We start from the raw sequence: 27017 nt of genomic DNA on the forward strand, positions 1-27017 counted from the left end.
TTATCGTGATAAATTTTGGAGAGATTTTTGAACGTTCTTTTTTCTTTTTTGACTCTGTTACTTTACAAGAATTTCCATGTTTTTTTTTTTATTTTATGCAAATATACATTTCGATACGAAAGTGTGAAAATAATTAAATAAGTGAATATCTCGAAATGATTCGGATAATTGTCTATTCTTTTTGTTCGGTGCAAATTGTACAAGTTTAATGATCGATAATTGGAACAATATTGTAAGAATTTCGATGTAATATTTCAATTCGAGCACATCTTTTTAACAATGATATTTTTATTTGATTGACATTTAATTCTATATCGTATTTATTGATAAGATTAGTAATATGTGTGTGATGTAAAGATTTTTCTGTCGAGATAACCTCTTTCATAATCGGTAAAAAGAATGTTATGATAGTTCGTTCATAGATGGCGGTAAGTATTAATTCATTAGTTTCAGATGGCGCAATCGTTGCGAATAGTCGACGTGCGTCCTTCTTACGAAACGGTTGTATCGATAACCTCTAACGACTAAAATTTGTAAAAATTAATTTAGTTATCATTTGTAATATTGTTCGTCTTTAATAATCGAAATATAAAATGTTGAACGTCGGAGGAAGACTGACACGAATTATTATTCGGAGTTTCGCTACGAAATCCGACGAAATTGGGAATCTCGTAAAAGTGAGTGGTACAAGAGGTTATAAATGTGAGATGTGTGATTGAATTTCAAGTTGTTTGTTATATCGTCATTTTATTTTTGTATGCTTTAATTTGATTTTGAAATAGTCGATGGAAAGAATCGAATATCGTGTATGCGAAAGTTGGCGAATGTTCTTCTTTGATATATGTTGTAAGCGTAGAATCTTAGTCATTACAATTAATGAGACCAGAGAAATTTATTCTATTTTATATCGTAACGTTTTCCTTTTTACAGAAAAATAAAGTTGTTGTCTTTATGAAAGGCATACCAGAGGAACCAAGATGTGGTTTCAGTAATGCCGTAGTTCAGATATTTAGAATGCATGGCGTACCTTATGACGCTCATGATGTCCTACAAGACGAAGAACTTAGACAAGGTGTGTACAAGTAATTTATTTGGCTTTAACCTCTCAGCTCTCTTAATAATTGTAAAGACATAATAAAAGAGTATAAATATATTATATAAAATATTTTATCTTAAACGTATTATTTAAAAATCTTAATGTAGTTTCTAACAACGATATTAACCAATAAAACGTTTAGGTATTAAAGAATATTCAAAATGGCCGACGATACCACAAGTATTCATCAATGGGGATTTTGTTGGTGGATGCGATATTTTATTAGAAATGCATAGAAATGGCGAACTAGTAGAAGAATTGAAGAAAGTAGGTATTAAAAGCGCCTTGTTGGATAAAGAAAATACTTCTCAAAGCGAATCTACAAAGTCCAAGGAGTAGGAAGCAATCTTCTATGTTGTAAATAAGTACGATGTGTGTATTCTGTTTTTCAAACAGATATTTTTTGTTATAATAAATATTCTTGTTTTCAATTATTTCAGTTTGCATCGAATAATAATAAAATCGTTTGCATGCGTAGTATAATAGGGAAATTGTAACATTGGGAAGTTGTAATGGAAGATACACCATTATAGATATTCATATTTCTTTTTATCTAATATATAGAAATCACATGTTTTGTAGTTCTTTTCTTAAAATTTTTCCAGATGCAGTTTTCGGAATTTCTTCAATGTATTGCACATATCCTAATCTTTTGTAGTCAGCAACGTGTTTAGCAACATAGTCTTTCACTTCTTCTGGATTAACAGTGACTCCTTTTTTCAGTATTATAAAAGCTTTTGGAATTTCGCCAAATTTTTCATGCGGAACACCGATTACCGCAACGTCTACAACACTATCTAAACCTTTAATAATATCCTCCAATTCCGCAGGTGCTACTTGAAAACCTTTTACTTTGATCAATTCTTTGAAGCGTCCTTCGATGTAAAATAATCCTACATAAATTCAAAATCGATCGATATAATAGTTAATTAACAGAGAGATTATAATTATTACGATCTCTCGTATTATTTACCATTTTCATCGAATTTTGCTAAATCTCCAGTTTTAAACCAATCGCCATCCATACAATCTCTCGTTGCTTGAGGATTTTTAAAGTAACCTTTCATTACTTGAGGTCCCTTCACGTAGAGCTCTCCTATTTCGTTTGGTCCCACGTTTATACTTTTATCGCCTTCGTTTTTGACGATACGTATTTGTGTGTTAGGTATGGAGAAACCTACCGATTCACAAATAGCATTTTTACTGAGCGTTATCACTGGAGAAGTTTCGGTCAGACCGTATCTATATAAAATAAAGAAAAAAATTTTTTATTTTATAATACATTCTTTCGAATTGATATAATATTCTTACCCTTGTGTAAATATCACATTGGCATTGATACGTTCACGAAATTTAGCAATAGATTCTGGCCCTATCGTTGCAGCTCCCGATAAAATAAATCTGATACTTTCAACATGTTTCGGCGTAATCTGTTCGTTAATAGCTATCATTTGTACGATCGGTGGTACCAAGTATAGCAACGTCGGTTTATAAGTTTTAAGAATCTTTATAAACTGCGCTACTGAAAATTGTGGTAAGCACACTAATTTTGCACCCATTCTATAAGTACGAATTGTAAATCATTTGTACGATAAGTCGAGTCATTCGAATCTCTTAAAAATATTTTATGATATTATATATTAGTATAGCGTGTGTATATACATATACATGCATACATATATACATATGTATGTGTGTACTATAAAGTATTTCGATATTAAATTGATCTTAATAGAACGAATAAATTAATTCGTATAAATAAAATTCAATGAAATTAAATTTACCTTAAAAAAACATAAAGGAGAATAATTAAACCATATATATGAAACAAAGGTAATATAACTGGTATAACATCTTGCTCAGTTTCATTGGTGTAAATACCTGGATATAATTCTGGACAACTTATTTGAAATATGTTGGTTACAATGTTTCTGCAAGAGTAACGAATAACAATAAATGTTACAAGTGATAAAACGTATGATAATGCAAAATTGAAACTGTATTGACAAAGGTAATTGTTTTTCATATGATTACGATAAACAAATTTATTTAACAAAAACTACTGAGACTAGTACTTTAATTTTTCAACTTGTACATATTTTCTTTTTTAATCAATTTTTGAGATACCAAATGTATTTCAATCATTCTAATAACTTATAATGAATAAATTAAATGGCTAGTTTGCCTCGGGATATTTTGTCAGATGTGTTTATAGTAGCTTGTTTATTTACCTATGTGATAATTGTACACCTTTAGGCATTCCAGTGGTACCACTGGAATATGGTAAAAACAAGTCATCCTCAGAATCGACATCAGTCTTTTGATTTTTCGAAAATTCTTCGATATCGTCTCTCATAAGATCAGTCAAATTGATAGTACCCGAAGGTATCGATCCGCTTCCATCATTAACGATTATAATTGGTAACTTGATTCGTGGATTATTTTCAATACTTTTCTTTACAGTAGGATACAACAAAGGATTTGTAAAAATCGCAGATGTTTCTGAATTTTCAAGTTGTTTTGTCATTTCCATACTAGTCCATACGGGATTTATCAATGTTGGCTAAAAAGAGACAAAAAATGATAAGCGACAAAACGTGATTGATTCGTGGTAATGAACTTTCGATTTACATAATTTCTTATCTTTGTGACGTCTTGAACGAATTGATCATTATTTTTATTTTTTTGTTCGTTGTGCATGCGTATGTGTGTGCGCTAATAAATGTAAATTTATATGTATAATTAATCTAGAGTTGGTCTGAAATTTATTAGAAAAAACAAAAAGAAAACAGTCAAATAAAAAACGTATTCACTTTCGTGTATCATTACTTTTTACGAATGTATACGCTAATCTTTATTTTTGTGTTAGGTTCTTGACGAGACATTAATTTATCATTTTATTTATTTATTTATTTATTTATTTATTTTTTTCTATTAATTTATTATGAATAATGTATAGAATTTTAATCGAGCGTGAAAATTTTATAGTTTTTTTATTCTTTTTCTTCCTGCGTATTTCTTTAATTTTATTTATTTACTTATTTATTTATTTTTTTTTCTTCAATACGACAAATACATACGGAGCGTAGCAAAAAGTTCTGAAAATAATTTCAAAAATCGATTACACCTTTTCGAGACCGTTTTTAATAATTTTTTAATTAAGCTCGATAATTTTACAAGTTGAATTGGTAATTTTATAATCTGTCGAGAAACGAAAAAGAAAAGAAACGAGAATCAGTCTTAAAATGTCTCGAAAAAGATGAATTGCTTTTTAAAGTCATTTTGAAACTTATGGTGGTCCATTTTTAGACTTCCGGTCCCATTCTGTACAAATAATAAAAATAATGAGGACAGTAATAATAATAAAGGATATCATGATATTTACGTACACGAAGACCAGCTTCTGACGCAGCTAATGTGATGATAGCATACTCAGGGATATTAGGTAATATAATAGCTATGGTATCACGTGGGAAAAGTTTTGCTTTTCGTAATGATGTTGCCAATCGTCCTGCATTCTTTCTCAGTTGTTGATAAGTATACGATCTACCGGTGATTGCACATACCTAGATAGAAAAACGATTTGCGATTATTATTTTTAATCCGATCGAATCCGTCCACAAATATTATTACAATCTAAAATTTTTATGAAGTTATATCTCGAATGAAAAGGATTCAACTTTCAATGGGGAATTATCACGAAAAAAAAAAGCAAGAAATAAAATAAAGAGAAGCAATGAACTTTTCGAACTTATTTATTTTAATATATAAAGTGTAAAAAATACGAAAGCGTTAATACAAGGAATAATATTTTTCATTTATCGAAGATAAAAACAAGCCCTTTGTCTCGCAAATTTTTCTAGCATTGGAGGTAATCCAATTGATGTTAAAATTTATGATCTAGACGGATTATCCATTTCACGCGATTCTTTTCTATTTTTTGTTTTTTGTTTTGTTTCTACGCGGTAGGAAAAACTGCCGTAGGAAAAAATAAAAAATCATCGTAAAGAAAAAAGTCGATATGAGTTATGAAAAGATTTATTTGTTTTCACGTATTTATTAAGAAGGAAAAAAAAAGAAAAGGAAAAGGAAAAGAACAATTTCCAATAAGAATTAAAAAAAAATCTCGATAATAAATTATTCATTGGCGTTGTTCGAATTTATGCTCTTGTTATCCATATTCATCAATATTTTCTTTTTAATTTATTACAAATTTTTAATACGTTACAAAGCCACTGTCACAAATCTCATAAATAAATAAGTTATGATGTAACAAGTAAGTCGTGGCCATTTCTACAATTTCCAATCCAACGCTTTATCGGATTAAGTTTCGTCTATTACGGATCACGTAATAGAACTATAAATTTTCAAATGCATTCCATGAGAATTGCGTTTTAGTAAATATCAGTATTAATTATTGCTAGTTATTAATTTTTAATAATTTACTGGTACGAATGAATCTATTATTTCTTAACAGATAATAATTATTGATAATTATGTCAGAGACGGCAAAACAAAAGAGTGCATAAATTGTAATCAAATAAAAATAGTAATAAAAATAATAGTAACAGATTAGAAAAAAAAGACGTCAACAGATAAAAAGCAAAAAATAACACGTATATCGGAAATATTTCGTTTTTTCCGACATGAATAAATATAAAGTATTGAAATTATTAATGCTTTAATTATTTTCGACTTAAAACTCTAAAAATTATTTTTACCTTAGCATTAACACAATATGTTTAGTAGTATTTTTTAGAAGATAAATGTTTATGACATAATACGACGATATATTTCTTCGATAGTAGGAGTTAATTGTTTAAATAACCTTGCGGTTGTTATTTTAGGTTAGTTCTTTTTGACGATACTCCCTTTTTTTTTTTTAGGACTCCGAATGTGCCTATTACTTGTTCTTTTTCCTTTCTTCTTTTTTTCTCTTTTTTATGAACCCTTCATATGAAAGACCTCATTTTAATTTTGTTAGTTTTATAAACAAATGTTTTAAGTAAAAGTTGTTTCGTTTTCAAGAAAAATGTTAATTATTGCAGCGTTTCATAGATGGCGCCTATGACGAATATATTATAGTAATAATAAATGGTTTTATGTGTATATATATATATATATATCGATATTTTAAGTCTTACGTTCAAAGTTTAAATCAAAAGTTGTAGAAGATAAAATTAGAAAATTCAAGAATTACTCACAGTGTAACCTTTTCCCGATATTATGAAGTATCGAGTTATAAAGCTTTATTTATTTCCATTGAGACGTTTTTAAAATTGTAATCATTATTAACCTATACGGTTTAGCGGTCACAGAGAACATTATTGCGATTGTAATAAATGGATGTAATACGTTGAACTTCAATCTGTCGTAACACAAAACGAAATATTGACGACAAAAATAAATTGTAATTGTTAGTCTATTTTGTATTATTTTTATTATTGGTTAGACTTAAAGTATCGACGTCATTCGAAAAGAATGATTACTAAAACTTTGTATTATGATAATCAATGCCCTCTATGAATTTGCAGGAGTAACTAATGTGTTCATTAATGCTTCTAAGTCAATTATAACGTTTGTTGTTATTAAATCATAGTATCTTGTAAACATTGTAAATATTATAAATATAATTATCTATCGATTAAAAAATATTAGGTTCACAGATCATTTCAAGTTCATTATATATGACTGTACATTAAGACATACACTACTTTGAATATTAATTAATATTACGTCACTACATATAATATAAATTTATTTTCATGTAAATTTAAAACGTGACAAATATAGCAAGTTCAAAGTCGAATATCATAAAATCGAATATCTGAAAGATTTCTATCGAAATAGAATCGTGTACGTGTTGACCGCTCGTTTATTCTAATTTGACGAAATTTTCTGTTTGAAAAAAAAAAAGGAAAAGAAAAAGAAAAAGAAAAAGAAAAAGAAATCATCCGATTATTTTAAATACGAATGTACTTCGTTTATATTTGATTTGATTTGATTTGAATTTTTATTCGACAAATGTTGATCATAAAATTTTTTAAATCTTTAGATTTCGTCCTTGACAAAATATCAAATATGATAATACAGAATACGAAAAGAATATTTATTTTCTGTTTTTTTTTTTTGTTCTTTTCTTTCTTTTTTCTTAATCAGTAATCAATGAAATAAAAAATAATCCTCTTGGTTTACCGTGATCAGCAATGAAGATAATTTTTCGAAACGATAAAAAAATAAAAAATAATACATACTTACTATAGCAGTCTTATTCGACCATTTCTGCATATTCTGCCAAATTGCTTCGTGCAATAACATATTTTCATATCCTCTCACATCCGGGAACGGACTGGTTACTACATTCTCCGAATTTAATTTCAAACCGAACGATTGGTTTGACGAAGTACGGAATAAAAATTTGTGCACAGGAATTATTGAATATTTACCGAAATGCAATGTATCGATCGAAGGAAAAGATTTAGTAAGAATTTTACCTTGTTTCGAAAGTAACAAACGATAAATCGACATGACGTTTTGATTGTATATCGTTGGAACCGTATATCGATGATAATGAAACGATAAAGTAATCAAACAGACGCGTTTACTTTTAAAATAAGAACAAAGAAAAAAGAAAGACGAAGGAAAAAGAACTAATAATTAAAGAGAGAGAGAGAGAAAGACAGAAAAGTAAAAGAAATAATAATAATAATACGAAAAAACAAAATATGATCTTTGCTTTTTGATCTATGCGCGAAAGCGACTTTTTATTTATTTATTTTTTTTTTTCTTAATTATTTTTTAAATCGAACGAACGAACGAACGAACAAACGAAGTTCGAATAATTGAACGAACTGACAGATATCAGACCTCAACTTCAACTGCCTAAGACGCACTACAGTTATGTATCATATATACTGGCTTAATGGAACGGAATAACTTCGTCCTCTTCTTTTGATCAAGGTAGATATATAAGTGTGTGATCTGTTGGTATTACACTGTATAAAATATTCTCGTTTATCCCGGTCGGTAAGTAAGATTTTTATTTTTTCGACGAAATCGTCGAATAATCGTTATCGTTCGATCCTTCTCTTCTTCTTTCGTTTTTAATTTTTACCTATTTTTTTTTTTTTTTTTCAACTGTATTCCAAGATCCTATCAATTTTTTCATTTTCTTTCTCTCATTTTTAACCGATTTCGCTGCAACAAAAATTACGTTCCTTTTTGATTTATTTCACGTTAAATAATTAGTATCGTAATTAATGTCGTAGATGGCATTGTCGTCGTTAAAAGTTATGGCGCGGTAACAAAAGAGTCACTAATTTATTAATCGGTTTTACCATCTAGCAAGTTGATTTTGATTGTTGAGGTTAAATGAATTATAACGACAGATTAAACGAGGAAAGGGTTTCTCAAGTTGTCTTAGATAAAAAGCAATCTTTTTTTGCCTATATATTTAAATGAAGACGTAGCTCATGCGAACGTTGGAAATGTCGCAAGATCGAATAATTTACTACGTCATAATTTGTTAATGACAATTTGTAGAATAGTATTGCCACTCGTATGTTTTTAAGAATAACAATCTTATTAATTCGCTACTTTGTTTTTCGTATTATGAATAGCTGTCACGAAGTACAAAATATATTGTTAATTATTAAAAATAATTAATGCAAGATATGATTACAATATTTAATTATCATCGATGCTTCAAATCATCGTGCTGTCTTCAAATTCCACATGGATACGTATATTCCATAATTTTTATTATTTTTTTTTCTGATTAATAAATATCAAGAACCTCAAAAAAATGTATATATTCTCTAGTAATTATAATAATATTAAAATTTATGCGAAAAAAAATTCATCGAGTCATGTAGGTGTATTAACGTGTACGATAAATATTTAATAAAAAGAAGGGAAAGGAGAAAAAAGGAGACATCAAGGTTAAGAATAACATTTTAACAATATGTTCACGATTGAAAATTATTCGATCGATTTTTGCAATTTATTAAAAAATACATAAAATTCTTTATTATTGACTTTTGTTTTACGAAACGTCATTGACAGCTTGCGCCATCTGCCGAGTGATTTAAGAAATAATTAAAATTCGGTTTACAATGCAGCCAACCCAAAAATAGATCTAATTTTTAATACCTCTTTTTTTTTTGTCGCATAAACTAGTTTATAGAAAAATATAAAAAAAGGAAGAATAATAAGAAGAAATAAAATTAAGAAAAAAAAATAAATAAAAAATCATACCTCGTCTCAGAATTAATTTCGTTGGGATATTATTGAGTCATTTAAGAGAATCGATCGTTCGAAGTAAAAAAGCATAGAAACGATTATTCGGTCATCTCATTGGTCGATCCACTTACCGCTTACTTCATGCATAATCAAGAGAATTGGCGCGAATAATCGTTTTCCTTCGATCCTTTCCCGCTCAAATAATCGAGTTAGTTCTTTTATCGCATTGATTAGAATTAAAATAAATTAATAATCGTATAGTTTTCTTAGTTAATCCAAAATTATAATCGGAATTAGGCGGTGTAATTGGAAACAGTGAAAGTGGAAAAAAAGAAGAAAAAGAAAGATACGTGATAGATTGGCGAAAGATGAATTGTTCCGCCATTTTGAGAGAAAGAAAAAGAGAGAAAGAGAGAGAGAGAGAGAGAGAGAGAGAGAGAGAGAGAGAGAGAGAGAGAGAGAGAGAGAGAGAGAGAGAGAAGAAACAAAAGAAGATATTCTGAAACAAAAGAAGTTTTCAAACGTATCGCGTACGTCGTGTTCAACGAACTTCCGAAAAGTTCGTAATGTAAATTCGGGACGTTTGTGTAGTGAAATATTTTTAATCGTATCGTATTTGTGTATTTTTTTATGTGCGTTTACGTGTGTTCAATAAGATAGAGAAAAAGAAAACGAAAGTGTATCAAAAAAAGGAAGAAAGAACATAAAAGAAATGGAAATGTCGTCCAAGCGTTAGGAAGCGTCGTCTTTTTCAAATTTATATAACCGAAAATGTAGAAGCTATACAGTCCTGATTAGAGAGAGAGAGAGAGAGAGAGAGAGAGAGAGAGAGAGAGAGAGAATGGAAAAGAAAAAACAAAATGAAAATGTGGATCAAGGTTAGTAGACAATTGTTTGTTCTTTGAATTATTCTGTGATATATTTTTTTCCGGATGCACGCATTTTTATATTTACGATGTATATATGCAGACTTACAATTTTCGTATGTATATGCATAACATGTATAAGTATATAGGCTGAGGTTTCCTTTATATATAGATATATATATATATATATATAGTTTCTTCAAAAAAAATTCATCATTTTCGAGATACTTGTTTCTCAGTTTAGAAACAAAAAAAAAAAGAAAAGAAATAATATTCAATATCCCTTCGCGAATAAAATCGAAATTCAACCTTACTAAAAATAAAATTCAAGGCTGCGACGTTTTTTTGCTGATTTTTTTTTCTTTTTCTTTTTTTTTCATCATTGATAATAATTGATAGCATAGTGTTGAAATAATATATGAAATATAAGACGATGTATGCGTAATTAAGGTTATAAATAGTATGAAATTTAACTACATTTTACAACTAACATTTAACTATGATATTTCTACGTGAACCGAATGACTCGACGTTTTCGTTATAATAAAATGAAAATAAGGAAAAAAAAAAAGAAAAAAATTCAAATTTTTTTTTTTCCCGATTACAATGTAAATATTTAAGTATGTGAATATATCAGATCAACTAAAAAATATTTCTATTTTAGATAATACTCTTATAAATATGTCTATACACGGATATGTGTGTACACACATATACATATCAAGCATATACATATATGCAATGTGTGTGTATATAGATATACATATAGATACATGAGTGTAGATATTTGAGGTACGTTTGAAATATATATATATATATATTTATTTATTATAATAAAATATATATATATATATGTAGATATATGTATGTAGATATAGATATAGATACATAAGTATAGATGTTTGAGGTACGTTTGAAATTTGCAGGTTATATTAATGGCTACATATATAGATACATTGACGAGAGCTGAGACATTTTAATTACTCTCGGTAATTACCGAATGCGCGAGAGCCTCCTACCAAAAGCGATTATATCACATCGAGTTCACTCGAGTTTCACGTAGATTTTATCCTTTTGGCATTCGCTTACCCTGCTTACTCCATTTCTCCCTTGATTTATTTCTATTCCCTAGAACGTATTATATTTTACAAGATGTTATATATCTGTAATGCATACGTACGCGATATATGTTAGGGATTTATAATTTTTTTTTTTTTTAGTTCTGTTTTTATTTTTTCATTTTATTTTATTTCATTTATCCTTTTTTTTTTTTTTGATGTTTTTGTTCGTCAAATTCTTTGTGAATGATTTGTGATATAAATCTATGCGTAGATATCATCTGAATTATGTTTTACGAATGTTGCACTTTAAATCGAATCTATTTCTAATCGAATTTGTTTGTAATGCAAATTAAGTATATTCGTTTACACGTTATTTTTTTTTTTTTATTATTATTATTAAACTTTAATAATAAGAAGTATAATCAAACGTAAATCTGTTGTTAAAATGATACAAAATTTTATAATGTAAAAATGGACATATATATATATATATATATATTTAATAGTAATTAAGTACTCGTCATGATAAATTTATATAAACGTATAATTAAAAAAAAAAAAAAAACGAACAAATTCGCTTAGAAATTTTTTCCCTCTACAACTCTCCTCTTTCTCGACTTGTGTTCCAATCCAAATCATATCCAATTGTTTTTTTTAAATATGATTTTATTTATGATATCTCAATACATAAAATCTTGAAATTCAAACGTTGGTATCGTTCTTTTGAATGGATAATAAATTTGTGTAGAAAAATGCATTATCTATACTATAAAAAACTACTATAGCTACGTAAATGTTATAAATATTATAAAAACACTGTATGTGTGTAACTCAATCCATAATCCAGTCGTTCATTGATGATAAATTAATTAATTAGACACTATGCTATCAATTATTATCAATAATGAAAAAAAAAAAAGAAAAAGAAAAAAGAAAAAAGAAAAAAAAATCAGCAAAAAAACGTCGCAGCCTTGAATTTTATTTTTAGTAAGGTCGAATTTCGATTTTATTCGCGAAGGGATATTGAATTTCAAGTGGAAAAACACTGTATACTTATTCCTAATAGGAACAATAGAAAATTTATTGGCCATTCAATACAAATTTTATAGCTTTCGAATTGATATTTGAAAAGTTTGGAATATTTTCGGTCGGTTTAAATCCGAGTGATCTTTCGTGGAATACAATTTGTTCATCGTAGCAATAGATAATCGTCTTGAATGTAACTCGATATTCGTATAATTGGTGTCTATCGATTTTGTCGAGTTATACTCGACGTATATGATCTTTTTAATTGTATTATTCGTTTCGTCGAATCACCCCGTATATATAATAGCTTATACATATATTTAACGCTTATTGTTAAATCGTTCTTGTCACGTATTATGTATGTACGATTTTGGATAGTGAACAATTATCAGCTGACGTTAGGTAGTTTTGTGATTGTGTTATTACAGCTGTTGTGTTATCGGCTATTTTCATGAATACATAAATATGTATAATATTTATGTAAATGTCTAAGTACTTACGTACATTTAATGCTTCGATAATCATTATTAACGCGATAGATATGTATATTATACGTAGAAATTATTTTCAATTATTTTTCAATTTACAGTGACGTTTATAAGGGTCATAAAGAGAAAGAAAGATAGAGTCATGAAAAGAGATACATTCATGAAAACTTGTCAATGAAAAGAAATAATTTCATTTACTTAGGTATGTTAAATTGATGGCATTTATGGAAAGATTATTGCTCTGTTTCTGATTGGTCAATTTGAAATACCTAATAGAGGATTTATTTGGATAATCAGTCTGGAAATCGTTAGATCGCGTGTTCTAAGAGTTTAGTTTATAAGGTGGTATATAATACTTCCGTCCATTCTCTCAGTCACCTTCTCGTACGGTTATGGGTGGCTAACAGAGGCTTTCCCTTTCTCTTCTTGTCCTCGTTTAATGTACCCTCGACCTTCGCGAAACGACTTAACTTGGCTTCCTTTCGGTGATATCTTTTCTACATATTACGAAGACGGATCAGTGCTATAGTCTCTTTATCTTATCTTTCTCTCTCTCTTTCGGTTTCTTATTTTGTGTTTCTTTATATTTTCTTTTTTTAAAGAGAGAAATAGAGAGAAATAATAACGTAATAACAAAAAAAAAAAGCAAAGTAATAAATAATAATTTATTTTTGATATATTTGAATTGATTGATAATACAATAAAGTTATAATAATGTAATAAATAAATAAATAAAATAAGAGAGGATAGAGTAATAATGATATAATAAAAAAGTAATAATAAAAGAAACAGGATAATAAAATATGAGAGTGCAATAACACAAATAATTGATATTTCAGAAAGAAAAAGAGAAAGGAGAGAAATGGAAAGAGATCTAATCATATATCATAATCGAATCTAAAATTATCAAGATCTACAAAAATATCCTTAATTTCTTAAAGAAATATACGAACAAATAATTTTTCTGTCATTTAAATTCATAATAAAAAAAAGGAATAGAAGAAAAAATATTTCTTTTTGTATATTAAGTATTAACGATAAAAGGATATTCGATGCTCGATAAAAAAAGATTTTTTTTTTTTTTTTTAAGGAAGGGATACGTAATACACCCTTTGTTTCTCTCGTTCTTTTATCGATCGTTCAAAATATTAATACTCATTATTATTATCCGATGTTTTTAGGTTACACGAGTCGTAGCTTATTGTTGGATCGTTCGCATTATTTGAAATCGCGTCTGGATGAATGACTTTGTCGAGTTTTTGTTCCACATTATACATAATATATATATACACATATATATACATTCATACATACATATATACATATACATATATAGTTTCTGTACTTATATCTGCTACTACTGTTGCTACTACTGGTTCCTATATTCCATCTACGTATGTATGTATGTGTGTATGTATTTGTATGTATATATGATCTATATGTATGTATGTATGATCTATATGTATGTATGTATGTATGTATGATCTGTATGTATGTATTTGCATATACATACGTAACGTACGTAGGTACCAACGTGGAGGCACGTTGATTCTGCTAAACTAATTGCAAGACGTTCTCTGGCCGGCTCTCGGCCTGCGAATTAATTAATGGCATACGAAATAACTAACGTGTCAGGTAGCTTAAAGGTCATAGTCCGCGAAGCTAACATAAGCAATTGCTTAATTTCATAACAGATAGGTTTAATCTGCAGATAACATTTTTACAAATGTTTGCTTTATTTTTTTCTTTTTATTTATCGTAATCTTTAAAAAAGAAAAAATACACACACATACACAATATAATATTTTTATATAAAATATTTTATATATATTATACATTGCAAATATATATATTTTATCTATACATGTGTATGTAATTTATTATAATATCTTCTATATATGTAACATCACAGTATTTCATATATATATATATATCCTTATACAATGGGTTATAATGTATAATATATTACAATATTTTATATATATATATATATATATCTTATATACATGTTCTTTTTGTTTTTTTTTGTCCGTTCTTCTTCTTGTCCTAACATTTGGCCGAAAAGAGAAAATAACGACTTACCGACCTGATTCGTCGCGACAAGGAGATCGAAAGAAGAATAGGATAGCTGGGTCGTAGAAGAGCTTTTATACTTCCTTTTTCAGAATATAAGAATTAATTACGTGCGATTTTCAGAAGGTTAGTTCTCTCGGGATAGACGTGTACTATTCTTCGACTGGCCGAATGCCAAATGGAATGGCGGACATTTTCGTTTCTTTAACTTAACGATACTAGAGAAATTGGAAAAACACCTTGACGGTGCATTTATCATTTATCCTGTTGATATTCATCCTGGTCGATCTTCTTTATTCCTTTTCCATTACCATCTTTCTAACGCGTTTACTAACGCGTCTCTAACGCTTCATTATTATTATTTATTCCATGGCACGTATTAGTATCTCCTCTTAATTATCATCATTATTATTATCCTTATTATAATTACTATTACTATTGTTATAATTGTTGTTGTTGTTATTATTATTATTATTATTATTATTTATTTATTTATTTATTTTTTTTAATTATTACTATTAATCCTTTTATTTAATTTCTCTTTCCTCATTTCTAGAGACCCTAAAATATTTTCCGCAAGTTTGTGGCCAAACGAAGATGATTAAGTATGATAACATATGCGCGCGTGTGTGAGATTCATATAGGGATTCTAAGAGATGTGAGGCTATTTACTATTCCGCATATTACTCTAATACTAGTAACTACTACTAATACTATTACTTTTACTAGTTACTATTAGTTGTAACGAAACTTTGTCATTATTTTTTTCTTTTATTTTTCCAATATATTTTATCGAAAATTTTACATTATTCAATTATTTTAATCATTATTAAATCAATCTTACATTGTTCGTATTATATTAATATTATTTATTGATCGCTTTAACAGAATCTATTAATACAAAATTTATATAAAATATAAAAAGATCATCAAACATTATTTATTTATCGGTCCAATTATATATTATTATAATTATTTTTACGTATATATATATATATATATATATATATATATATAAAATAAAAACAGTTGCAATTAATATTATTCATTTAGTTCAACTCGATAATTCTTCAATGTGAACTAAAATAAAATTTTAGGGATTAAAATTGATAAGATTTTTTTAAGTATCCTTACGCATTAAAGTAAAAGAAAACGTATTCTCGCCTTTACCTACTTTTACACGTTGACAAAGTATTCTCAAAAAGGAGGAGTTAGATGATGGTGGTGGTCGTGATGGCGGCGATGGTGGTGGTGGTTGTGGCGGCGTTAAGACGGGCGGATATTGAAAAATCCGGATATTGTCCGTTAGACCTAATTGCAGGATTTCCTGCTTTCCAGAGGCTTCGCCCGTGACCGTGTCGAAGGGGTAGAACTTGCAAATTGCAGGTATACCTAGTTAATAGGTTAGTGTGTGTGTGTGTGTGTAAATATATATATATATATATATATATACATATAGATATATATGTCTTACTATATATATGTCTCCTCTCTTCTCTCTCTCTCTTTCTCTCCTTCTTTCTCCCCCTTTGTGTGTGTATATGTGTGGACGTATATAAATGTGTTAGAGAAACGCGTGATATCGCGTTGTAAACGGACAGCGTAAATGCTCCATCTCCATTTCAAATAAGTGTCTATCTATCTCTATCTCTCACTTTCAAGGGATGAGAGAGAGAGAGAGAGAGAGATGGGGGAGGGAAAAGGGAAAGGGGAAGGGAATGAGAGAGAGGGAGAAATACTCAGAAGGCAGAGTTCTCTGCAAATCGGAGTATCTCGACTGTCCATTTAAATGTAGGAGTTTTCGAAGTCCAAGCAGAACGTATACATCTATAGCTATATACATACACATATAGCTATATACATACATAAGTTATATACATACATAGATACATACATAGATATATACATACATATATACAGGTGGCTTTGATTCACCGTTTATGCATTTGATTTGCATTCGAACTGTCTATCTGTTTCTCTCTCTCTCTCTCTCTCTCTCTCTTTCTTTTTATTTATCTATCTATCTCTATGTTTCATTTTTTATTATATTTTCTCGGCGATCAAGTCTCTGAATCTGTTATAATTTTCCAATTATAGGTATATCTTCTCTAAAAAGCTTGTATTTTCTCACTGGTCCATATAGATAGATAGTTAGATGGATAGATAACGAGAGAGGAAAAGAGGGGATAGAACAGAGAGAGAGAGAGAGAGAGAGAGAGAGAGAGAGAGAGAGAGAGAGAGAGAGTTCTCTTGAATTATTTATAGATTTCCGTTCTTCTCTTATATCCTTCCGTTATCGCGTTAATCGAGAAATTTTCTCGTAGCATCTCGAGCTATCTATCCCTGAGATACATACACATATACATATATGCATATATATATATATATATATATATATATTTATATATATATCGAAGTTCATGGATTAGTGCGGTGCACGCAGCACGTCATGATGCGATTTCTCCGCTCTGGTAATAGTAATAATAGTATTAATAATACTAATATTAGTAGTGTAGTAGCATTAGTAATAGTAATAGTAATAGTAGTAGGCGTTACGATCGTAACCAACGTCAGTAGCTGTTTCTGACGTTAGCTTATGACCGATTCTGCATACGACCGATCGAGATTCGTTATAATAATCAAACTGATTCTTTAAGACGTTGTGATTCATTTTGAACTAATAAAGATAAATCAATTTGGATATATCTATTATAGAAATATTGAATTAGAAGAAATAAGTCTATTTCTGTTCCTATTTCTTTCTCTATCTCTCTCTTTCGCTTTTCATCCCTTAGTAGCGTTCTTTTGATAAGTAAGCAAAGCAACGGCTCGTAGGAGCCAAGTAAGAGGGAGAGAGAAAGAGAGAGGGAGAGGCAGAGAGAGAGAGAGAGAGAGAGAATGGGTAAAGAGGGCGTGAAGGAGGGTAAGAGGGATGCTAGTAGTCGGCGAGGTGGCGCCCTCCCTTCGACGCCTTCGATCGACCATCCCTCTCTCTCTCTCTCTCTTTCTGTTTCTCTTTCCCTCTCTTACCCTCTCCCTCGTGAACGTCCCTATTTCTCTCTCTCTCTCTCTCTCTCTCTCTTTTCATCGTTGGAACGTTCTACGATACGCGTAGAACCGAACGCGATTCAGGATCCAGGACATTCGACTTACCGCAGTAAAGCGGTCCTGCGTCGTTCCAGAATCCCTCAGAAGAAGATATCGAGACGAGTTTCGAAAGCCTTAAACCCCATTCCGTATCCACCACCCATCACCCACCACCCACTACCTCTTCTTCCCATCTCCTCCTCACCTCGCTTCACCCTATCCAACTCCCATCCTTCTTATTCCCCTCTTCCCTGTTTTTCCCTTTTTTCTCTCGATCTGATCCCATCCACTAAAACCGACCCTTTTCTCTCTCTCCCTCTTTCTTTTTTTCTATCTTTCTCTTTCTTTCTCTCTATCTCTCTTTTCTCATCGATTCCTCTTGGTCTAATCAACTTACTCGACGCTACGTTAATCCACTTGGATACTTGCCTCTTGGTTAGTATACTTCATTCCGGAAGTATTCTATAGGAGTGATGATAGGGTAGGATGGTACCAATAGTAGCAACAGCAGGAACAGCAACAGCAATAGTAAAGGTGGTATTAGTAGTTGTAATACAACTAGGAATTACAGTATTTTCTCTTCCACATATATGAGCTAGCTATTCTAATGCGTTGGAACTAAAATTGGAACTATGGTTTGAACTATGGTTGGAACTAAGGTTGGAACTAAGCTTGAAGTGATACTGCGAAGGACTCTAAAGAAAAGTATCTATGTGTATGTATGAAAAGAGAAAGAGAGAAAGAGAAAGAAAGAAAGAAAGAAAGAAAGAGACAGACAGACAGAGATAGAGATATAGATAGATAGCACGATAATGGTGGTAGTAGTGGTAGCGATGCTAGTGGTAGTAGTGGTGGTGGTGGTAGTGGTGGTAGTGGTGGTGGTGGTGGTTATCGGAAGAGTGGGGGTATTCTAGAGGGGGTAGTCAACGGCAGCAGAGAGGGTGAGTCTCAGTCACCACTCGGTCACCCTACCGAACGGTTGGGTTCCAAGTTCGTCGCTTTTTATTGTCGTCGGATAAGCGCGAGAGAGGTGATCTCTAAACGCGCCTCGATCTCGGAAAACGCGCGACAGATACATACATACATAGATATATATTGATATCCCTCTATCTATATCTTTTTCTCTTTCTCTTTCTGTCTTCCTGCTCTCTCCTTTCTCTTTCTTTTCTTCTCTCTCTCTCTCTCTCTCTCTCTTTTTCTCTTTCCATCTTTCCTAATTTTTCTATATCAATCGTTCGGGGGGGAAAAAAGAAAAGCGAAATGGAAATATTCAAGACTTAATTAAGACGTATCGACTGCGGAGAGAGAGGAAGAAGACAGTGTTACCTTTCTCTCTCTCTCTCTCTCTCTCTCTTTCTCTCCTTTCTTTCTCTCTTTCTCTTTCTTTCTTTCTCTCTTTCTCTCTTTTTCTTTCTTTCTTTCTCTGTCTCTCTTTCTCTATCTATCTATCTATCTATCTCGCTCTCCGTTCTCTCGTACTTCGTGTGGACGCGTACCGCAACCGGTCAGCGCGTGTGCACCCGACAACGATCGATCCTCTCCGCGATAGAGATCCAGAGAGAGAAGCGATGGACGGAACCACCCTTCCACGAGACGACGACGCCAGATAAGGAGCAGGAACATCGAGGATAAACCTCCTCTTCTCTCCTCTCTCTCTTTTTCTCTCTCTGTCTCCGTCTCCGTGTCTCTATCCATCTCCGTCTCCGTTCCGTCTCCGTCTCCGTCTCCGTCTCTGTCGCACTCTCGGCCGTTCGCTTGTTCGCTCTCTAGCTAGCCTTTATCTCTACGTCGACACTTTTTTCAACGATATTCGACCAATTTCTTCGCACGGTACGACGTCCCATTGAAATATCGACTTTTCCTTTCACTTAGTTAATTATCTATTTATTTGTATATATATATATTTGTTTATTTGTTTATTTCTTTGTGTTTGTTTCCTTTCGTTGGTTGTACGTGTATATCCTCATTTTCTTTGTCCCTTTCTCTTTTGCATTTGCGAAGGAGATGATTGACTATTATCTTTTATCTCCTTTGAACGATTAATGATCGATCTTTCAAACGTGCAGTGCTTTGATTATCACTGTTATCATGAAAAGAAATTCTTATAAATGTTACAAGAGTCTTTATTTATTGACCGATGTAAAGTAAGAGGGAGGGAGAGAGAAAGAGAAAGAGAGAGGGAGATAGATAGATAGTTCGTTTTAATGGACGTTCCTTCCTTCGTTGCAAAATGAACCACTACCTCGTTCGATCGACTTTACTCTCTCTCTCTCTCTCTCTCTCTTTCTCTCTCTTTTTCTCTCTCACCGTGCGTCTGTTTGTGTGTGTCTGTTTAAGAAAGTTAATTGTATGAAGTCTACCACGTTTTTATCAGACTATTGGTATTGTGTTTCCATTTGTGAAGGGGCTTTCATTGGGGGTTGCCTATTAGTAATGGAGATCTTTCTTTTTTTCTGACTTTTTTTTTATTAAAAATATACCAACATCAGAGATGTACGAAATGTGCTTTTTATTTATTTTATTAAGTTAATATTAATGTTTGGTAAGAGCAAGTAAATATATATATATATACATACATGTGTTTAATTATACACATGTATATATATGTGTGTGTGTTTAATATACGAAAGAGGAAGTTTTTATATTATTCTGTTTGTTCTATCACAGTGTCATTTTATATTTCAGTGATTCTCAATGTGACATTCAATTAATTTTCAAGATTAATTATACTTTATGATTTTTATAATATGGTTATTATATTCGACGAATTCGTAATTTTCTCTCTCTCTTTCTCTCTCTCTGTCTCTTTCTTTCTCTTTTTTCTCGTTTTGTTCGTTTTGAAAGAGCACGTGCAAGCCCGATAGAATGGTTAAACCTTTCGTGCCTTTCTTCACCTCGAGGACGACGGCTGCGCGCCGTTTTCAATCCTTTCGTTGACCTTCGTTGGAATCTCCTTCGTGATATTGATCGATATAACAATATCAGAATCGGTAGACAATTTTCAGACGTGAACAATTTTAGTTGATTTGGAAGAGAATGTCGTGGATAGAATAAATATTTCTTTTTTCTCTTTTCTTTTTCTTTTTTTTTTTTTCTTGTAGTTTTTTCCTTTTTTTAAGGATCATTCTGTGATCAACCGATACATACAGAGTGAAGAACATTAGAGTTTAATGGCCACTGTGTATAATATTCGGCCATATTTCAAATTTATATCTAATTAATATTAGATCAAACGACGCACATCTTTTTCAATCATGTCATTAATTATCTCAACAATTTAATATGTTAATTAATATCTCTTATCTAATTTATAATATTAACAGTATATAATTATCTCAGATGCATATAAGTATAAACATGAGCGTATAATTTGGTATAATAACAATTTTTCTATTAACAATTAACTAATCATTTTATAAGTGACTTTTAATCAACTCCTGTTAAATAGTGAACAAGAATAATATTACAAACGATGGAAATGGAAATAAAATTGACATACATACGTACGTAGATGCATATATACGCGTGTCATTGTTTAATATTAAAAAAAAAAAAAAAAAGAAAACAAAGAAAAAACAGAAGAAAGAAGGAAGAAGAAGACAAAAATAACAAAAAAGAGAGACACAAGCGATGATTATACACAGTGTGGCCAATAAAGGTATTGTTCATCATAGTCCGACATGAATGGTTACTCAGAAGAGCATCTTTTCAAAGCAACTGACATTTCTTTCCAGTATTTTTCTCTTAACAAAGACAGAGAAAGGAAATAGAGAAAGGAAAGAGAAAGAGAAAGAGAAAGAGAGAGACAGACATGTGTTTAGTCTTCTCTCTCTCTCTCTCTCTCTCTCTCTCTCTCTCTCTCTCTCTCTCTCTCTCTTGCTCTCTATTCCTGCGATTATTCTTAAACGGTTGGCATGTTATTCAATGTTTACGAGAATCATCATAGTTTCTTTATTTACTACGTATGACATAAAAAGAGATAAAAATACTTTGGATGCTGCCGAAACTATTTTCTTCGTCTAGTCAACTATCAACAACTCTCTCTCTCTCTCTTTCTCTCTTTTTCTTTCTCTCTCTCTCTCTCTCTCTTTCTCTCTCTTTTTATCGTTTTTTGGATCGAGGCCAACTTTATATTCACCGACTTTTCGACGATTGGAGAGAGATAGATAGATAGATAGATAGATAGATAGAGGGAGGGAAAGAGAAAAGAAGAAACGTTGGGCTCACGTTGAGATCACGCTTGAACCCCTTTCCCTTTGACGATTAATCGTTGACGAAACGTTAACTACTCCCTGTATTAAATAAAAATCGGATTATTGCGTTCTTCTTTTTCTCTTCTTTTTTTCTTTCTCTTCTGCTTTTTCCTTCACTCTGTTTTACTTCCTCTTCTTTCTCTACTGCATTTTTCTTCACTCTGTTTTACTTCCTCTTCTTTCTCTACTTCATTTTTCTTCCGTTTCTTTTTTCTTTTTTTCTTTTTTCTTTCCTTTTTATTCTAATACTCGCTCTTATTATCTTATTTTTACTTAGCAATTTATTTTATTTTATTCTGTTTTATTTCACTCAATTTTATTCTTTTCCTTTTCTTTTTTTTTTTTTAATTTCTTTCATTTTTTTTCTCCATATGTCTTTATGAAAGTGATATGAAAGTGTGAAAGAACATTAACCCTCATAAAGCTATTATTAAATATCAACCCCTAAGCTAATTTTATTTGTTACTTTTATAGCTAAGTATGTGAGAAAAGTGATCTGTTTTATGATAACGTTTATCAGTAGCGATGATCTGAAGAAATAGCTACGGGATTGGTGTTACAAGTAATTAGATTTATTTTTAATAATATTCTCGAGTATAATTTATAAGTGGTGGGGATGTCTCTGTGTGTTTACGTGCGTGCAGATGTAAATTCTTACTTGTGGTCGTGAATTGCATACATATATATATATATTTTCTTCTTGTTGATTTTTCTTTTTCTCAAGCAAAATAGGATTGAATTAAAAATGTTGAAGAATTAATGATTTTATTTTATTTTATTTTTTTTAGTACTTTTAGTTTTTTTGTTCTTTTTTTATTTTGGATGACATTTATAATATCTTTGTCGCGTATTTTTTTTTTTAGCAATAGGATGAAATACATATCTATATGTATGTTTATATACGCATATATATTTATGTGTGTGTATATATATATATATATATACTAGGTTTGTGGATCGTTGATTTATCGTTTCATGGGAGAGAGTATAAGCTCACGAGAGTTTACGATTCGTGAAGCATAATTCGAATATAGGGTCGGTGATTCGTCAAAATGCCATCGTTACTATATAAACTTCTTTTGTTGAAGTCGCGTTCCTCCGATCGTGCTGTTAATTCGATTACCAGGAAGAAATTTTGTATGAAATAAAAGGAACAAAAATGTATTTACATATATATTTATTTATTTATATATGCAAACAATTAATTGTAATCGAATCACGCGTTTAAAAATATCTCATAAAAATTATTTCCAGTGATATATTTTTTTTTTATTTATCTTTTTCCCTAATAATTACAATTAAACGTAATTCAATCACGTATTCAAAAATATTTCGTGAGAAGAATTTTTAATGTCTCCTTTTTTTTTTATAATTTTTTGGAAATTGAAGACGATGAATCATAGATGATATAGCGATTATGATGATATTTTTCGGAAAGAGGCTAACGATCGTTAACGTTGGATAGGGGAAAGTTACTCTATCGTGCTTTCAACGTGAAACAAGAAGGATATACACGAGGCAGTTTGCCAAGATAAAGAAGTTCGCGATATATCGTCGTTTACTTACGATCGTATACACTACTTATATATATATATATATATATATATATATATATATATATGTAGGTATATATGTATATAAGTATATATACACACACACACACATTTTAAATCGTGTTAGGTTTTATCCAGTACTGTTGCCAATAGCCTCCTTTAGATCAATTTATTTTCCTTTCAATTTCTTTTACGATCTTAAGATCGACATTTTTAAAAATAAATTTTTATTAATTAGTTCCGTGAAAATTATAAAAAAATAAATAAAAGAAAAAGAGAGAGAGTGAGAGAGAAAGAGAGAGAATCTATGCTAATATATTTATATTTGCGAAGATTTATTTAATTTTTGTTGTCTTCACAAAATTTAAATAATCTAATTTCTATCGAAAAATTAATGTCCGCTAAGTACGGAAGAAATCGCTGTCGATCACAAATTTTCCTAGATGATAATTTTAAAGATTCGAAGCTCGTAGTTTTAAATATCTGAAAGAAAGAATAAAAAACGACTTAAGAAGTCTCGAAAAAGAGTATTAATTTGTTTCTTTTTCTTTTTTTAAATCATCTAGTAAACTTTGGCCTATCCAGTATAAGTTATATTTACAATTATCGTATGATATAGTTAAACGAAGATTTAAATAATATTTCAAAGATTTTCGTATACAAATTTTCATATGAAATGTATCTTTTAAACATAGAAAGAAGAAGATTGAAAGAGAGAGAAGAAGAGAAAGAGATGTAAATACATATGTTAGATAATAAAGAGAAAGAAAATGCATGGAAAAGTAGATCGATGTCTCGATTGTGAAATAGAACTATGGTTTTAAACTGACGTCATTTCTCTCTCTCTCTCTCTCTCTCTCTCTTTCTTATTTCTTTGTCTCTCTATCTCTCTGTTTCTCTCTTACTTCTTCTCCACACACACACAGACATATATATATATATATATATATATATATATATATATATATATATATTTCAAATTCTGCTGACCGGAAAAAGCGTAAAACTTATTCGATGAAATAGTTCTCTTGCTATATGTATATCGCTGGTCGGAAATAGGACGACTTCTAGTAAAAGAAAAGAGAGTAGGGATAGATTGTTTCATAGGTTTTATTCAAAGCGATCCTTTTATTTTTACGTATGAAAGATATCAAAAGAGATATAGATATATAAGATGTGGAAGATGGTGTGAAGGTTGATCGCAAAAAAAAAGAAAAAGAAAAAGAAAAAAAATAAAGCAACAAAAAATATGTAGACGACAATGTAATCGCGAATTCGTTCGAAAATTTTCCAGAGACGTGGGAGGGGAAGCCGTAACGTGAATGTCCTTATCCCTTCTTCCTCTTATATAGAAGGTGTCTCAAAAGTTTGTAGTTTGGTCACAAATCGATTGTCTAGGGTGGCTCTTAAAAAAAAAGTCGATTATTCCGTCTTCAAGACATTTTGGATTTGTATCATTAGGCTTGTAGTTTTTGTGGTTGTATTATTTGAAGAAAAAAAGGAAAATAAAGCAAGAAATTAAAGATTCAGAAAGATTCTTCGAAGATGTATAATTGATTTTTGATATTCAATTAAGAACTTCTGTTCTATATGGAAACTTTTCGTTCACCCTGTACATGTCTGTATCCCTATATCTTTCCTTTTTTGGAATCTTTCGATCTCGCGTTTATCCAAGCTGTTTTCTTTATTTTCGACGACAGATGGAACGACGTACTTACAAGGACACACAGACACAAACGTACACACACAAATGCACAGAAATACATAGAAAGATAAACGAGTACATACATAGAGTTAAAGGAAAGCCTGAGAAACACAGGGAATTTTATTTATAGCGTTTCTTCTCCCTATTTCTAAGGAGGATATTTTGATAAATCATGAAAAAGAAAGAGAAAGATGGATAGATTGAGATAGATACTTCTTTTTGTAGTATCCGAAAAAAGAAATGACAATTGACATTTTTTATTCGTACATCGTTTAACTCGAATTTGTTGAATTCATTCATTCATTCATTCATTCGATTAGTTAACATCTTTTTACGATATTTCCTTTTTTAACTAGAAAATTCACGTAATATCGTATAATCCCAGTATAATATCCAGTGTAATTTCGAACTGACATATTTATATATCTGTGTTATATATATATATATATATATAAATGATACGATATGAATATATTTTACTATACTATGAGATAGGAGAACTTCATATCAAATAATAATAATTATTTTTCCTAAACACGAAACTACATTGGATTATAAAAAGTTCAAATCATATTCTTGATTTTCTTTTTATCGACGTAGCGACAATAAAAAAATAAAAATATAATATTAAAAAAAAAAAAAAAAAAAAAAAAAAAACTAAAACAAATATTGAAATTTTTAATTGATTCAAAAAAAAAAAAAAAATCGTTTATCATCAATTGACTCTATAGTGTGATCAAATCTTTTTCTAATATATCTGTCTATTCTTCTATCTATCTCTATCTATCTATCTATCTATCTATCTATCTATCTCCGATCACTGACAATATCGATATGTATTTGATGTTAGGATAGTTCGAGTTCATACTCGACGTGTGCCGCGCTTCATTCGGTTTAATTTGTGTATCGATTCGAAGAAAGGCTAGATACAACAAGGGCAAATAACAGCCGACTATACCCTTTGACTTTTACTCGGCTTTCCTCGACGGTCAATTAATTTTAGGCTCACCTAGGATACTCGATTTCGCTTTATATTCGAGATAGTATATCGACTTTCACTCACGATAGGAATCTCCTAGGAAAAAATGTAATCTCGATTGACGTTTACGATAGACGAAGAAAAAGAAATTGAAATCAAAATCAAAATGATTATAGTGTACAATAATCATTTTATAAATATTATACAATTTTTTAATCTCTATGTTCGGTAATAATCAAGAACTGTACTTTTCAAATTCCTCTTGTAATTTTCTTTTTTTTTATTTTCTTGAAATTTAAATCTCTAGTTTGTTATCCCAACGAAAAAGAAATAACTAAAAAGAAAAAGAAAAAAGAAATAAAACTCGATTTAGATGATACTTTTTGTAATCTCTTTGTTTAATGAAATCGAAAATCGGAACTTCTAAATTTCACTTCCAATCTTTTTTTTTCTTTTCTTTTTCGAAATTTAAATCTCCAGTTCATACGTTAGCAAAAAAAAAAAAAAAAAGAAATAGAAAAAAGAAATAAAACTCGATTTAGATGACACTTTTTGTAATCTCTTTGTTTAATGAAATCGACAATCGTAA

General features: G+C 30.2%; 3 protein-coding genes and 1 long non-coding RNA gene across 11 annotated transcripts in view; 2 read left to right on the forward strand and 2 right to left on the reverse strand.

Moving 5' to 3' along the window:
* Positions 1–463: 463 nt before the first annotated feature.
* LOC127065729 (glutaredoxin-related protein 5, mitochondrial) lies at positions 464–1530 on the forward strand. The gene is made up of 3 exons (XM_050998506.1): positions 464–677; positions 931–1072; positions 1239–1530. The coding sequence occupies exons 1-3, from the start codon at positions 594–596 to the stop codon at positions 1433–1435; spliced, it is 423 nt and encodes a 140-aa protein (XP_050854463.1). The 5' UTR covers positions 464–593; the 3' UTR covers positions 1436–1530.
* Positions 1531–1623: 93 nt separating this feature from the next.
* Positions 1624–8007, reverse strand: LOC127065725 (uncharacterized). Its single transcript, XM_050998500.1, has 7 exons — positions 7355–8007; positions 4486–4662; positions 3328–3659; positions 2881–3027; positions 2408–2656; positions 2070–2338; positions 1624–1989 (listed from the first exon to the last, which is right to left on the reverse strand). The coding sequence occupies exons 1-7, from the start codon at positions 7622–7624 to the stop codon at positions 1664–1666; spliced, it is 1770 nt and encodes a 589-aa protein (XP_050854457.1). The 5' UTR covers positions 7625–8007; the 3' UTR covers positions 1624–1663.
* Positions 8008–9857: 1850 nt separating this feature from the next.
* The window catches only part of LOC127065916 (potassium voltage-gated channel protein eag), a 113298-nt gene continuing 96138 nt past the window's right edge, over positions 9858–27017 (forward strand). For 6 of the 8 annotated variants that reach the window (XM_050998952.1, XM_050998948.1, XM_050998953.1 and 3 more), the window contains exon 1: positions 18891–19768. The gene's annotated coding sequence lies outside the window, so the exon portion shown is untranslated. Of the gene's footprint in view, positions 10216–18889; positions 19769–27017 lie in introns of those variants that run through there. The other 2 variants (XM_050998946.1, XM_050998945.1) reach the window with 2 other exon arrangements.
* Positions 15880–18678, reverse strand: LOC127065920 (uncharacterized). The gene is made up of 3 exons (XR_007782210.1): positions 18005–18678; positions 16026–16243; positions 15880–15931 (listed from the first exon to the last, which is right to left on the reverse strand). It is a non-coding gene; the product is annotated as an uncharacterized LOC127065920 (long non-coding RNA).

The sequence above is a fragment of the Vespula vulgaris genome, chromosome 8 (assembly GCF_905475345.1).
Source record: "Vespula vulgaris chromosome 8, iyVesVulg1.1, whole genome shotgun sequence".
Taxonomy (NCBI): domain Eukaryota; kingdom Metazoa; phylum Arthropoda; class Insecta; order Hymenoptera; family Vespidae; genus Vespula; species Vespula vulgaris.

What these genes read in the sequence shown, in the direction of transcription:
- LOC127065729 (XM_050998506.1), top strand. Translation starts at nt 594, where the DNA reads ATGTTGAACGTCGGAGGAAGACTGACACGAATTATTATTCGGAGTTTC. An exon ending in AAATTGGGAATCTCGTAAAA is followed by an intron (nt 678 to 930) that starts GTGAGTGGTACA and finishes TCCTTTTTACAG; the next exon opens with AAAAATAAAGTTGTTGTCTT. An exon ending in AGACGAAGAACTTAGACAAG is followed by an intron (nt 1,073 to 1,238) that starts GTGTGTACAAGT and finishes TAAAACGTTTAG; the next exon opens with GTATTAAAGAATATTCAAAA.
- LOC127065725 (XM_050998500.1), bottom strand. Translation starts at nt 7,624, where the DNA reads ATGTCGATTTATCGTTTGTTACTTTCGAAACAAGGTAAAATTCTTACT. An exon ending in GGTCGAATAAGACTGCTATA is followed by an intron (nt 4,663 to 7,354) that starts GTAAGTATGTAT and finishes TTTTCTATCTAG; the next exon opens with GTATGTGCAATCACCGGTAG. An exon ending in CGTCAGAAGCTGGTCTTCGT is followed by an intron (nt 3,660 to 4,485) that starts GTACGTAAATAT and finishes GTCTCTTTTTAG; the next exon opens with CCAACATTGATAAATCCCGT.